The sequence below is a fragment of the Corvus brachyrhynchos genome, unplaced genomic scaffold, assembly GCF_000691975.1.
Source record: "Corvus brachyrhynchos isolate BGI_N302 unplaced genomic scaffold, ASM69197v1 scaffold103, whole genome shotgun sequence".
NCBI lineage: Eukaryota > Metazoa > Chordata > Aves > Passeriformes > Corvidae > Corvus > Corvus brachyrhynchos.
Window position 1 is genome coordinate 6,724,504 of NW_008237436.1, and position 15,853 is coordinate 6,740,356.

Below are 15,853 nucleotides of genomic sequence, written 5' to 3' on the forward strand. Positions count from 1 at the left end.
TCTTTATCTGCTGTACCTTGCAGACTTTAAGCAGAATATCAATCCACCTTTTTTAGTAGTCAGGCAGAAACTATTTCAAAACTGTTCCTGATTACATGCGGCTGACACAATTTTGAAGAGTAGCTGTATGGGAGTGTTTCTTTTAAAACTACACACAACATGGCGTTGTAGGATTTTCGCACAGAGAAGAAAATAAATTAGGTCAGCACCGGTCAAACTTCAGTCTTCCAGTGAGAAAAGCATCTATTTTAAGTGGAAGATGAGAAATGATATAGTAACTGTTACCCCGAAGTGAAAAATGGTGCTGTTTATGTATTTAATTGGTCAGGGTTTGCAGTGGGGCTTTGAATTCTGCTGCTGTCGGATCTTGTATTGCTGCTGTCGATCATGGGTTTTCTCCTTCTTAAAAGACTCACGGTAAATTTATTTTGGATAGTTTCTTAACAGGTGTTTCCTCAACATTGCGAACGCTTTAAATGAGAACCGTGCTGCATGTCCGGAGTTCTCAGCTGAAATCACACGCAGCCTGACACAGGCGCTGGTGTGTTTACTCATCTGTGGCCACGCTGACAGCAGCCCTGGTGGGTCCCACTGCCCGGCCGGGACGCAGAACAGATGTCGGGGATTAGGGGGAAGGATCTGGGGAGTCTTTGGGGCTGCGCGTCGGCGGAAGTCATTCATTGTGGAGACGCAGATGGGGCTGCTGGGCCTGTGCTGAGGAGTTGCCCAGAATGGGCCTCGGTGGGTTTGTTTATCTGAATCAAAACCAAATGTTTTCCTGGTACCTTTTAATTAAAGGGAAAGCATAAATCAATACAATAAAATAAAATTACTGCGCCAAGTGGTATTGTATTTCTACAGTGTTCTTCCCAGCAAAGAAGCTGGCAATGTGGGGCTCTTAAAGTCACGCTGCCTTGCACACTGTGGGTGGAAAGGCTGCCTGGTCTGTCCTGCTGGGAAGGGGTGTGAGGCAGGAGGTGGCTGTGCCTGACCTGGGGCCAGGCAGCTGGCGGAGCCTCTGCACCTTGGACTAGCACTCATGGTCAATTTGTCATTTTGTTAGTGTTTTATGCTTAAGGGAATGTTTCCTGTGGGACTACCTGTCTTCAGCTGTTGGGTTTGTCACTGGCCCTTGCATTAGGAATGTTCTATGCTCAGACATCAACCATCTGTGGAAACATAGGGGTAGCACAAGGTGACCAAGACTGAGCGGTGCATGGCACTATGCATCTCCTACAGACACCAAATACTGCAGCACATTACTGTGAGGCTTGTCAGGCATCTCACTGGGCTGGGAAGGTAACTTCTGGCTGCAATTCATTTAGTTGTGGAATCAGAGCAGACACCTGTAGCTGTGAGTTGTGATGTAGAAAAGAGAATTTATATAAATTGCTACTATATTGTGATGCACTTGTGAAGATTTCAGTAAAGGGTGAAAGGAAGGGAGAAAAATAGAGACACAGGGTGTGTCTCCAGGCTTTGGCAGGAGAGTGTGGTGGGAGACACTACAGATGTACTTCATACAGTACAAGCCACAGAGACATGGTGGCTCTGTGAAGAAGTTGTATGTGCTCAAGCATACATGTATGTGCTCAAGCTCAATGACATAAATTACTCAGGGAATGAAAACAAAGGAAAGGAGCAAGGTTTTATGGGAAAAACGATATATTTGTGTAAGACTCCATTGATTGGAGTTGAACTGCAGTTATGCTAAAATAAGCCAAAGCCTTTTGGGGCCTCCAGGAGAGGCAGTATGACAGTACAGAAAACCTTGAGCTTTAAGAATGTAACCATTGAATGTAGATAAAATCCCATGTGACTATGTAGTGACTGAGCTAGTAAATTATTCTTCCTGGAGAACTAAAATGTGGGGAAGTAATGGCTATTATCTGATGCAAGTCAACCATTGCTGTAACAGATTAAGATCTCTAAAATTGAGTTTAAAGGGCACAGTTTTTCAGAATGCAGGACTCCCTCTATGGAAATGATGTACTTTCAGCTGCTGTTGACTTTGATAAGAATTCCACATGCCCGTTCTCTCAGCGCCTCTTTATGATCCTGTGGCTCAAAGGTGTCATATTTAATGTCACAACCGTGGATTTGAAAAGAAAACCTGCGGACCTGCAGAACCTGGCCCCGGGCACCAACCCCCCATTCGTGACTTTTGACGGGGAAGTGAAAACCGACATCAACAAGATCGAGGAATTCTTGGAGGAAAAGCTGGCACCGCCCCGGTATCCCAAACTTGCACCGAAGCACCCCGAGTCGAACTCTGCAGGAAATGATGTCTTTGCAAAATTCTCTGCATTCATAAAGAACCTGAGAAAAGATGCAAATGAAAATTTGGAAAAGTCTTCGCTTAAAGCCCTGAAGAAGCTGGACAACTATTTAATAGCCCCTTGCCTGATGAAATCGATGCTTACAGCACGGAGGAGGTCACTGTTTCCAGTTGGAAATTCCTGGACGGAGATGAGCTCACTTTAGTGGATTGCAGCCTCCTACCAAAGCTCCACATAATCAAGGTTGTTGCAAAAAAATACCGAAATTTTCATTTTCCACCTGAAATGACAGGGATTTCGAGATACTTGAAAAATGTATACGCAAGAGATGAATTTACAAACACATGCCCTGCTGACCAGGAGATTGAATATTCATATTTGGATGTGGCAAAGAGAATGAAGTAACCAGAAGATGCCTCTGTTTATTGCTTCTGTGATGGACAACAGCCAAGCTGGAAAAGCAAAAACCAGCAGAGATTCTGCAGTGTGATTTTAAGTTCTGCTATTGGCCAATCCTTTTATAATGATTGTATTGTATTATTTACTCCTTCTTAAAAAAAAAAAAAAGAATTGATTTATAAACCTATGCCTCAATTTTAAAAACTTGGAGAAGATCTACTTCTCTGACCTTCACAGTTACCAGATCTAATTCTTGCTGTGTGATTATTAGCCATTTCCTGAAACTCTTGAGCTGCTAAGGAATCTCCAGGATGTAAGACACAGGGAACAGTGTTACCCTGGTTAATGCAACCTCAAATCATATTAGGAAATAAGTACTTTAAAAACAGAACATCAACAACAGTGGTTTCCATTTGTGGGTTTCAATGCTGTAATTCACCACAAGCAGCAAACCACATGTAGAGTTGCAGTACTCTCGGACAAGCTGCCTGCAAGTGCAGGTGTCAGCCTGCCCCATTTAAATTGCTTCATCAGGACTCTGGAGAGCAGCAGTACTGCTGAAGTCAACTCATTTGCCAGATTTGGGGACAACATGCTGAATCTAATTTGAACTTATACTGAGGGAAGTGCTGCCACAGGCCATTCCAGATCTTTATATGTGCTGTAGAACTTGAGTTTTGGTCAGCAGCTTCAGTCAGGACCTAGAATTCTTTAGATGGCTCAGGCATGTGGATAGATACCTGATTATATTTACCTGAAATATTTAACAGTATAGTTAATGTTGGAGTTTTTTAATGCACTCTCTTAAGATGATCTATAAAAGCACAAAAAGCTTAGCATGAAGATACACATGATGGCAAAAGAAATAGTAAAGGAATAAATGCAGATTTCAAAGATTTTTTTTTTTAAAGTTAGTGAAACAATCATGTGAGATGGGGAAGTGTTATTTGACACTAATATAAAAATGCTACTTTCCAGTTAAATATTTGTTTGTTTAAGAGCTTACTTTCAAAACACTCCACTGAGGGTGGTTGTACTTTCTATGTTTTCTGAGTTAGAGCATATACACAAATTCATACCATGGTAGAGGTGATCTTTCTGCTCCTGGTAGAGCATCTTTCTACTTAGGAATGCTAATACTGAGGAGGAGGGAGTATCTTGAAACAAATATATTTTATGTGAGGAAGCCAGTGCTGTTGTGGTAGCACAGTTGGAAATTTTCAACACATGAAGGAAATTTGAAGGTTCTGAATCTTTTTGTAGGTGTAACTTAGCAGGTTGTACAAATATCCTGTATCTTTGCTGGCAAGGAACAGCTTCTGCTAAACATAACTCCCTTGGAGTTCTAAATTCAAAGATGGGTTCTGTAAAATTAATTTTTTTCCCCTGCAGCTTTCATGATAAACGCTCAGTTATTAAATAAGGGCAGCTACTCTAAAAGAGTCGTTGCTCTTAAAACCTTCATAGAAAGTTACGGACACCAAACAAAAGTGGTTACATGCTGAACATGACTTCAAAAGGAGAATGTAAAGTATAAATTTCTTATACGCAGAGTAGAAGTTTATCCTAAAGTGCACGAAGCAGTGAACAAGACGAACTGTTACATTGTCAAGTCTGTCAAAGTTACTCTTTCAGATTTACTTTGTTCTTTCTTTTCATGCCTTTGTTGGTGTAATTTGAGGGGGAAGGAGAAAAATATATCAAGAAAAAAGTGTGTATAGGCATGACTTTGCTTTCATACTGGCGACACCTTCCTACATGTTTTACCTTGGCTCAGTGAAGTTACAGCATCGTGGCAGGGCACGGCCCAGCACCTGTAGCTGCCCATGGTCCTGCTCTGCCACACTTTCCAGGGGGAGTTCATCTTTGATTGGAATATAAAAGAAGATTATATTGTGTTGCACAGCTGTGTAATTTGGTTCATCTCAGAAAACTCAAACTGCCGTGTAATTCAGAATAGTATCAAGCCTGACTAAGGTGAGGAAAATTAAATCTTGGGTGACATAAACAGTGTCAGCATTTTTTTCCCAAGTTGGTCATGGTTTTAATTTGTGAAAGAATAATTAGTGCCTGGTGCTATTCAGGTAAAAATTTGCTGAGGTGTTTCATCCACTATGAGGAGAAGGTCCTTTGGTTAATGAGGCCTGTGCTTTCTAGTAAAATTTCAGGAATCCACTTACCCATTTACATGAAGCATGATTTTACTACCAATGGTTTTCTCCAAATGACTATGAAGAAGCTTAAATTTACTTTTTTTTTTTAGCTTAGTGTAATGAATAATGAAAAAAACTTACAGGCTGCATGGAACTGCATCAGAGTTTACACTGCTAGTGAACCATAAAATCAAATTAAAGTACCATCTGATTAATTTTCTTAATTCTCTGCTATCAGAGTAATAATGGAGGGTAGCATAAGCAAGCTCCTTGTTTAATTGGTACTGTTGTATATTATTTAAGTAATGAGATAAAGTAATTTTTTCCTTAAGCAAGACTGCGTATGTAGAATATATCTTTAGTTAACACAAAACAGAGCTTATTTTAACATCCTGTGGGACATATTTGGCCAATGATAATGTTCATGTATCTATCAAATACTAATTTCTGTAAGTTACATTAAGAAATAGAATAAAAATAGGCTGTTAACCTGCTGTGTTCCTCCATTACGGAAAAAGAGTTCCTGACATGAAAATAAAAGGATCTAGAAGATCCTCTCACTGTGCTCCTATGGTGTTATAGCTCTAACGAGTCTTTTCAAAAACATGGGTCTGTATGTGAAGTTAGTTTTGGTGGGTTTTTTCTTCCCCAGGAAGATACTAGTTTTTGTTTTGTAGCTTTGTATTGCTAGTTCCTGATCATGAAATAACTTAAAGCAAGCAATTTGTCTTTTTTGAGTTGATTATATTTTTCTCGGTCTTCTGTACTTTAATTTGTATTTTCCTGCTTTTGTCTGTCATAACCAGCAGCTTCTTTAATGAAAAGCTTCTTGCCTGAGACCTGTATCTCAAAACACCTTGGGCTTTACTAGGAATGCCAAATACATGTGTTTGTGATGGTGGTGGCAATTTTCTTCTTGCTCAAAGGACTGTTCCTGTTCTCCCTCCCTATATTTATGTCCAGGTGCTACCTCAAAAATACCAACAAACTTCATAAGTAGGAAGCTAGGCAGTGGATAGATATCTTACTCTAGGCTTCCATGTGTCTTCAAGTATGACTGGCGAAATTAAGGGAAAGGGGTAAAATATTTGAGTGAGGTGTCGGATTTTTTTTCCCTCCTTTCCTCCTCCTACTGTTCTCAAGGGGATATGGTGGTATGAGCAGAGACTGGGAGAGGGAGGAAATAGGTTTGAGACTGGACCAATGTGTCATTGTGTTAAATCCAGCCAGCCAGTGAGGTCATTGTTTTCATCTGAGTAATTTTAGAATGAAAACTCTTACATTATGGAAAACATTGTACATCTTTATTTCAGATATGGAAATATCCAGCCACCCTTTCAGTGGCAGAGCTCTGCTGATTTCATCTGAGGTACTTCTGACTCCCAGTGGTGTAAGCAGGAGGGGAAATCAAATTCTTCTGCCTCATTTCTGAACACTTTGCCACTAACCCAAAGGGCTTATTCTTTAGGTACTTTTCCAGCCTAGACATTTCTTGAAGAGGGAGCTGGTAAATCTGTTGATCTCACCTGTCAGCCCTGAATCTACTAAATCTGACCAGCCTGGAGCTGGCTGCAGTTATGTTGCAGGGAAAAGTTCTTAAACACCAATTCGTGTTGAGGCTAGATTGTGTTTCAGTGTGCACAGGGAAAATCCTCAAGACTGCATTCTTAGATATTGATTATATTTCAGACTTGGGCTCCAGTAGGCTCATTCTCCGTGTAGTGTGATTTAATTGGGGGACTTGGGCAATCTGCCTAGCTCTGCAATCGATTTGTGTAACCATGAGCTAGCCCTGTCATCTCTTTGCACTTATATTTTAACGTATGTGATCTCTAAGGGTCTGATGTTTGTAGCACTTTGAGGATTTTGTATAATACAGGAATTTGAAAACAATCTGTGTATTTTATACAGTATTAACAGTGTGGGGTGGAGATACTGACCATTCCACACAAGCTAATAGAAAGAGCAGGAGGTTTTGGCAGAATGTAAAAAAGCTTTTTTATCACTGAAGTGTGAGAAAGCCATTGCTAGTTGATTCCTTCACAATAATTTATGAAAAATGGATTGGTTTATGACACAGTATCTACCAGTTGTTACATGGCATAGAGTGCTTAGAGTATTAGTTTGTGGCAAGTCTTGTGTCTCACAGAGTGAAGATCTGTTCACTCACTTGGTTGTTAAGAGTTAGTACTACTACCAATGCAGGGTGAAACTTCAGGTCTTTTGAAAGAACACTACCCAGTGCTAGCACTGAAACATTCAGGCTTAAGAGGACCCAAACCATGCAGACTGTGCACAGTGGAGTTCTCTAAAGGAAAAGAGGGGTGAGTAATGGTCTGCAAACTGTAAATACGTATTTGCTGAGGAGTTTGTATAACGATACTGTTCATAATATGTATTAGGATTTTTTTATGCATGGAATCTGTTCCTCTTCCTACCGAAGTTAGGGTTCAAATTTACTTTTGAAAAGCATTTTAAAAATTAGAAAAAAAGGAGCAAACCTGCAGCAAAGGTGTCTAAGTTGTAACATCACTAAAAGTGCAACAATTTCAAGATTGGGGTAGAGTGTGTTTTACTTTCTACTGAAAATATTTTCTAAACACTTAAAGCAATGTCTGAATTAGCCCTATTAAGTCTATAGAGCAAATGAAAGGCCATCTTTTGCAGGAATCTGAGAGTTTCCAGATCATTGCTGTAATGTGTCCCAGTGTTAATGCTTCAACTTCTAAAGGAGAATAATAGGTTTGTCCATACCCCGTGCCTTCAAATGAGGCACTGGAACTTCAGTGAAGTGGGACTGTTTGCCCAAGCTAGCAGCACCAGTGGGAAAATGTTTGTGACTGAGGCCCCAAGAGTAGCACCTCAGATCAATGGGCTGAGGCAGGCTTTGAAGCAACTCCTCATTGACTGAAAAGCAGACATGCTTCCAAGTGAATTGCCTAACATGGGATGAGAGCAGAATGACCAACTAGGCTTCCCCTACCCCAGCTCTAGCCCTTCTGAAGTGGTGTGCTCAGACCAAGCCACTGGTCTAGAATTGATGGAGGAGAGGTGCTGGCAGAGATGTCCACCTGGTGCCTCTTGGTTGGCTGCTTCGAGGTGGGTTCATGCAGCTGGGCGTGCACTGCTTCCTGTGCTGGGTACCAAGGCAGTGCAGATGGAGCAGCAGGGCCAGGCTCCCAGAGCTGCACTCACAGCTCCAGCCGCAGGCGTCATCAGTGTCTTAGAAGTCCAGCTCAAGAGTACCTCAGTGATGGCAGTGAATATTTCTTGTGCCGTCACCACATGTGAATCCCTCACAATAATCATGTGGCCATCTTCTCCCTCACTCCTCCTTTCCCAAGCGCTGCCAAAGGTAGTGCCATGCTGTCATCCCCATTTGACTACTGGGGACCCAGTGATGTGCCATCACTTGACTGCAGGTTGGACTTGAATCCCTAGTGTACAAAGCTGGAATTGAACGAATATGAAACTGCAGTTGATCGACTTAGTGGGTCCTTATCCATGTCTCATGGAGAGAGCTGTGATCAGGCTCCAGGCACACTTCCAGTAATAATTTTTTTTGTACTGCAAATATAAAGCCAGCTGTTTCCATCATGGTCTTATACTTTTGCTGTCCCTTTTTTGTCCAAGTTAAAATACATGGATATATGAGGAAATGAAATAGTATAAAACTTTTGTTATTCAAAATAGGAATTTAAATTTTGTCTTGCTTTTCTCTAATGATTATTGAGATCTTTGCTTGCTTTGTCTGAATCAGTCACTGGTCCCCAGTTGTCTAACCATGCTGTGATAATACCAAAACCGTGTGTATATTGACTTCCCATCCCTGGGCACTTTTGGCCTTGTTCTCCTTGGAAGTTGTTGAAAATAGTGACACCACATATTGGTGGAACAGTACAACTAGGAATGATGCTTATTTACATACTGAGAACAGTAAAATGGAGAAAAGAGCTTGAAATATATTCCAGATTGTATTGCAATTTAAGGGGTTTTTTTTTAAGCAATCTATTTTCTATGTCATATGCTTGTGTATAACGTGTCCTTGAGTTAAAATAAGCAAACAAAAACTCAAAAAAAACCCCAACCAACAAATGAAAAAGCCCACCTTAATCTACACATTCTAAAACAATGGTACAAAGAAGATCTTCCTGGTCATTCTGAATGGTCAGTGCTATCACTTTTTAAAATGTGTTTAAAATTTAAAAAATTAACTGTCCAGCCTTACAAAAGCTATTTAGAAGAGGTTAAAGGCATTGGGACCTAAATTATTTTCTCCTCAGTTGTGAAATAACTGGAGCTAAGTTCTTTTTCTTTCTTTTCTTGTTCCCATTCTTTCTTTTTAATAAATGTTATCAATTCTCTAAAATGAGTGCTTTGTCTGTGTCAGATTAATCAGTGTTTGAAAGGCAGTCTACGGGTGGCAGCAGTTTAAGTTGCAATGTTCTCAGAAGGAGGACTCGCATTAGTCTCAAGTGGTTTTGGGGGGTGCCATGTGATTAATGTTCTCTGGAAATTCGCTTTGGATGTGATAGTCACTAATGTTTACATCAGTAGACAGAACAAAAATGACTTAGTTACATATCATGGGGCCTCTGTGATGACAGAGATGGTCAATATTTTGAATTTGTTTAAAAAACAACCTATTTGTACTCCTACTTCCTGTGACAATCTTTACAAAAACAGAATCGTAGTGGTTTTCTGTTTGGTATCTCTGGGGTTTTTTTTAATCTTGGGAGGATAACTGATAGCTGAAGAGTGTTATTCCCTGGAACTGGGTATAGAAATGCCGTGTTTCACTGAAGATGTATTGCAGTCCTGTTTTCATGACTGGCTGAGCGACTGGAATGGAGCACAGCAACAGCTGGGAAGCATGAGGAAAGCTTTGTAGGGATAGGTGTTCTTACTGCAGCTTCCTTTCATAACCCAGCTCTCTATCCTACAAGTTGGGGACTAACCTAAAAGTGCTGTCTATGGATGTCCCCAGAGCATGTTGGGTGATATCCTGTTAGTCCTCTGCTGAGGAGCTCCCATCCTGTGAGAAGGGGGTGTAATCCTGTGAGGGAGGAGGCTGTGTTCAGAGGCAGAGCTGTGGTTGCAAGACAGACCAGTTTATTGTTGTGAAGTGTAGCAGTCCTGTAACTCCAAGAGAAAACTAGAGATGAGGAGGAAAGGAACCTTCCAGATGAGCTGAGGAATGGAGTAATACCTTGGTGAGAATTGTGTGGAAAAAGGCTTGCCAGTAGTAAAATGAGTGTCTGACAGGGTTTTGATGAGATGAATAGTTTTACTGTGATGGTGAAGTTTTTGGACAGAATAATACTTGAGTAAAATACATAATTGCAGGCAAAAATATTTGGCTTTGAGGTTTTTTCGACATGCCACATGTCCAAATTCATAGCCATTGACTGAGATGTCAGCATTTATAACAAAAATAATAGCATTTAAACTTCTATTGAACACATACTCAGATTGTTCTGCACTTTGAAAGTGTGTCAAGTTGCTTTCAGCTAGAAAAGCAAGAAGTGGAACATAAAATATTTCAATCAAAAATACCAGAAAATGCATACAGAATACTATGGCACTTTTTTAGCCTTTATTAGCACAGGCAGTGAAGGGATGGTTAGTGGAAATGCTGATGTGATTCTGTGACTTCTAGCACTTGCAGGATCCTGGCCAAAGAAAAACAAAGCGTGAGGACAAATCTTATTATGTTTTGCCACTGTTATTACAGTTCAACTTTTTAGCTAACAATAAAGTTATTAATTCCCTCTTATTCCTGTACATCCTTTTCCTTAAATCAGCATAGATCAAAACTGCCTGTGTGCTTCTGGCATTCTCATGTGGATGTAGGCATGAGGGCTCCCAAATAACTGAGAGCTGATTCTGTGACTGGAATGTGTTTGCGTACTGTGTGGGTGGCAAAGTGTCCATAAATGTTTTAGCACAGTCTAGCTTGCTCTTGGTTTCAGTACAAGATTTACCACTGACCTGTCAGTCCAGCAGTGACATGAAAGATTTAACATTTAAAAGCAAAAAATGCTTTTGCAAGTACTCACTACTGGACAATCCAAGGGCAGGTTGCTGCTAAATATGACTGAGTTTTTAGGTGAACAACTTTAGACAGAGATTGACACTGGGAGAAGATGCTGGATGCTACTGGTGAATATCCTGGCAGAGCACTGTGATGGCTTTTCTCAGTTTAAGAGATTAATTGTAGTGAGTGGTAAAACTCTTCTGTTGCTAGCAATCATTTTCATCTTACCAGGGGTATAATTACAGATTTTGTCTCAAATGTATATCAAAGGCTAGTAGATGTTTCATGTAGTTCCATTTCCTCTGTAGCTGAGCTGTGTCTTTATCTGTACCATGCCCTGACACTTCAGCATTGCAGGCTTGCAGTGTTTATGTGCTACAGTATTGAGACAAAGCTGAGTCAGTCAAGCTGCTGTTACACTGGTGATATGTCAGTAGGTATGTGTATGTGGCATAAAAAATATTGAGAAGTAAAGGTTTTGGGAAAGAGATATGGCAGTGTCCGTAACTGGTGAGAGAGCAAAATCTGTCTAGACACTGGAAATGCTGTTGAAACCTTTTAGCCTCTGTTTCAGTTGTGTGGTGCACACAAGTAGTTACAGAAAAAAAAATCTTTTCTGTTTCTAGTGTGCAGCATCAGAACAATTGTGATGGGAAGTGTTGTGTATTGCATAGAAGGGGGGATGAGGTTGTCTCAAATCTTCTGTGTAGCAAACCTGGACCTTAATCACCATTAATTTATCTGCAAAAGGTTCTAATGATCTAAAGTAGCATTTCTGTAAGTAGTGCCATACTTCAACTTCATTCCATAACTATTTGTGTATAGTTATTTGTGTGCTGGGGATATTCAGGGTTTCCAGATATCTTCCATCTCAAATCCCACCAAGCTTTTTCTTCAAGCATTACAACAATGAGAAAAATGCTAATATAAACTTTGAGCTCTTTGTTTGTAAAAAAAGCCATTTGCTGGACAGGAGTGAATCTTTCCCACCCTGGGTTTCAGGCAGCAGTAGTTTGAACAGGAAGTGATGTATTTAAGTGGAATATGACTGAAACATTTTAGTGAGAAATGTATTTCTTTTCATGTCAGTTTGATGCTGCTCAGAGATCTAAGACAGTAGATAGAAACAGAGTAAGCAAAGGGCACAAAAGATAGTCAAAAGTGCAAGCAAAATATACTTACGGTGCTCTTCTCTGTGACGAAAAATGTGTCTGCCTGGATCCACAACTTAATATCTTTGGAGGATTTGGTCAAAATGCTTGATTTTTCAGAAATTTTTAAGAAATTTGAGGTCATAAGGAATTACTGCAATGAAAAATGCCATTGCTGTTTGTTAATTATTGGCCCACCATTAAATTTCAACATCACCTAGATCATAGATGCAGTACTAGTTTGATGCCATCACTCTACCTTTTTGCTTGTAAACAACCACTTAACATGTAATGGTTTGAAAATACTAATCCGTTACTTGTTTGTTTTCTTCCCAGGCTGGAATGGTGTTAAGATGTGGATACTTCTGGTTTGGCTTGTTTCTTGTGCCCACTGCGTGCCTTGTTAAGGACGTGGCATGGACAGCGTAAGTCCCAAACCAGTCCTCTTGGTGTTACAGGAATTATTCTCTATGCATGTGTTGTCCAGTCCAGTGTTGTTCTGTAAAGAACTCTGAATTCTCTCAGTGATGGCAAAATCGTGGTACTCATTTGGAAGGGAAAAAAGGTGTAGTGGGTGATTTCTTACCTGCCACAGCACCCAGCAATGTGAGTTAGGACTAAATCTAAAGGAGGTGGTCATGTCTGAGTAATGAAGGTGTGTCACCTTAGGATTATTTGTGTTGTCTGTCCTTTAGTTAAAGATAAATTTAAATTGGACATCTGAGATTTCCTCTTCCTAAAAATGGAGCAATTAATTTGTTCAGTCTGACTAAGGTTAGGCAGAAAGTAGAATGTGGAACTCTAATCCACGCCCAGTAAGCTCTCAGCTCTTTTGTCAGCTGCTTTTTAGGTTGTCCTTCAGCAGCGAGTCTTTGAAGACTGAACTGGGAGAAGAGCAATACACTGCACTTTATGTTTGAAGTGAAGTCTTAATGGTACCTTCACTGCCCAGAGAGGAGGAACAAACTTCTGAAATACAAGTGTCGTGTGCCTGTGTAATCCCCTTCTCTCAAAAGTTTGTGGTTCAAAGCATTGCAGAAGGCAAACAATTTCATGAACTTGGATTTAAAGGGAAGCAACTTACCTTCTCTACCATTGCAATTTGAAATACAGAAGTAATAATTTTAATTTAGAATTTGTGGCATTTTGTTCAGCTTGCTTTTATGTGTTTCAAGCACCAAACCTTCCATCCTTTCCCTTGGAAAGCTGTGTTACAACTAAGGAGGTATTATTACACAGATACATAATAACCTTGTGCAAGGAGGGCTGCAGACATTCCAACTCTTGGGCAAAAAGGCTGATCCTGGCTGGAATGAAGAGGAAATACATGTTATCTTGTCATTTGTGAGAAAGGCTCACAGTGAAAGCATCATAACACACAACATTCTGCTCCCAGAATGAGCTGTTGGTCAGTCAGGGAAGATTTCTTGGAGTCATACAATCATTTAGGTTGGAAAAGACCTGTAAGATCATTGAGTCCATCTGAAAACCTAACACTGCCAAGTCCGCCAGTCTTCTTTAGAGAAAAATGCAGAAAATAATAAAAAAACCCCAAAATTTCCCAAACACCAGCACATTTCAAACACCATCGTGAAAGATAAATCAAGTCATGTGCACAGATCAGAAAATCTGGCTTTATTTCATATGGGGTTGATAGCACGGTAAAATTAAACTGGTAGTAGGCAAATCTACCAGTCAGTAAGTACTTCTTAAATATTGTTCCTCAGCTTAATCTTCACATGCTAGACTGCTTGAATTAAAACTAGGTATTGTAATGTAAAATTTCAACTATGATTTAGTAGTCTAGCACATCAGAGGGTCTTTTGTTGCAATAACTAAACTTCTGCAATTGCAAATGACTTTAAGATTCTAAAACTGAGGCCAAAATGTTTAAATTTAGATACTTAACCTGCTTGTTAAAACTCTGAAAAAAACTCTTCAGTTTTTTAAATGTTTTCATGGTAGTGGAGTGTCCTGAAGTTGTCTTCTGCTCTTATCAGTTCTTGACAAAAATGACTCATGAATTGTAAAACAGGCCAGACCATGGCGGGCTCATCCTCAGCTGTTAGTCATTTCAAACTCTGTTACTGACTGAGCCTGTTCTTTAATATTTCTTAAAGAAATCTCAGTAACATAATCCTTTCAGTCATTCAGACCAAGAATGTATAGAGACTGTGAAGCTCTCAAGACAAACATGTATGATTGATAGACTAGATATTTTCCCAACAGATTTTAAACAGGAGGCTCCTATCAACATTAAGCAAAAAATCTCTTCTCTGACCAGGACTTCTTTTTTTTAACTGAGCCATCACTGAAAAATTAACACCATTAATATTTTAACTAGGATAAATGAAATGACACAGCTATCAGCACTGCCATATGGAAGGAGTAAAGGTCTGTTTCCTTTCCAAGAGGCTTGCCATTTAAAACTGGAGCCTAAGGCCTCTGGAAATCAACTGGCACATTTCCACAGCAGTGGTTACACCACATTGCTCTCTGTAATTCAGCAGAATATGGTTTTGGCCATGAAATTCCAGCAGCTCTGACTGCTCATGGTCATGGAATTTATCTCTTTCAGTTTCTTTTGGATATGAAGCACATGTACCTGTCTGTTCCATAGACAGAACATCCGTATGACCCAAAAGGTACATGCCGAATTTCAGTACAAAATACTGCCAGAAAGCCATAAACACAATACAGAGTTTTTGTCTGCAAAAAGGTTGATTGGAAAGTCTGTTTCAGACATATAAAAATGTTTTGTTTATAAACTGCTGTGCTGCATCTACTATCAAAATTTCTAATGCTGGAAGCAAGAATGTGTTTCCTTTGTTACACAGGCTACAGTTGTCAACACATCACTTACCTCCCATGTTCCCTGCAGCTCCAGGCTTTTTTATTTTCTTTTTTCCTTTTTTTTCCCTTCCTTTTTAAATGAATCAAGGAAATGTGGAAAACTCTCTTTTTAAAGAGAAGGAAGCTTATTATTAATACTTGGTTGCAATACATTGTTAACTTTGGTCCACTACTCTGAATTCAGTGCCTTGGTTTGCCTTGTAAAAATCCTAGTTGTGCCACCACTACAATGAACAGAGCTTTATAAGGTGAGTGCTCCTTCACAGTTGGCACATGTCACTTGAATATATGTCACTGGCTCTAGGAAGTCTTGGAATAGCTGACTCACAGCGGTACGTGGGAATCATAAAAACGCAGTGTGTATTCCAGCAAAATCAGGCAAGAGGGCAAGAATTTATTCCTAATTGGTGTCTCAGTGCTTATTTTACAGTGAAAAATTTCCTCAGCCTTCCAATCATTACCAAAATTTTCATGTACTTTTTTTTTTATCATGGGGAAGAAGCAATTTGCACTTGCCAGTTCTGCAGTGTAAGTTAGAGAAGAAGAGCTCTTCCCATCTTTGTATATACTCGCAGTCCCTGGAATACAAGACTCATAAAATGCTAGTGAGAAAAATGAGCCAGAGTAGAGGTAGTGTCATGTTTGAGAAACATTTATGAATGTCGCCATGCTTCTCCCTGGCACATTCTGGCCTCCTGAACCCCCTAAGTATCCTAGGCCAGTGAAGTGATGCACTTCCCTGGCTTTGAAGGGGAAGAGTGACACAAAATACAAAGATAGCTTTTTGCCTGTTCTTACAGTCCCTGATCTTAATATCCCAGCGTGTGAGGGAAAGGTGAGTTTATCTTTATGTAGTGCATCAAATTTTTGCTGAACAGTAACAGTGAACACAAGATCTCGTTGTTTGTTGAGGATTGATTATGCCTCTAGGGCCAGTTGTAGAGTACTAACCTAAAAGCTCAGAATCCTACCTGTATTTCT

The 15,853-nt window shown here is 39.9% G+C and overlaps 2 protein-coding genes across 5 annotated transcripts in view; both read left to right on the plus strand.

Moving 5' to 3' along the window:
• Positions 1–15,853, plus strand: part of ATP8A2 (ATPase phospholipid transporting 8A2) — a 295,003-nt gene that overhangs the window by 247,354 nt on the left and 31,796 nt on the right. For all 4 annotated transcript variants that reach the window (XM_017731391.1, XM_017731389.1, XM_017731390.1 and 1 more), the window contains one exon: positions 12,356–12,444. In XM_017731391.1, coding sequence (XP_017586880.1) covers positions 12,356–12,444 — 89 coding nt within the window. The remainder of the gene's footprint in view (positions 1–12,355; positions 12,445–15,853) is intronic.
• On the plus strand, positions 1,948–2,853 carry LOC103613644 (chloride intracellular channel protein 6-like). The gene is given in 2 exon segments (XM_008631469.2): positions 1,948–2,386; positions 2,389–2,853. Coding segments are annotated over 2 exon segments (720 nt in total). The 5' UTR covers positions 1,948–1,962; the 3' UTR covers positions 2,685–2,853.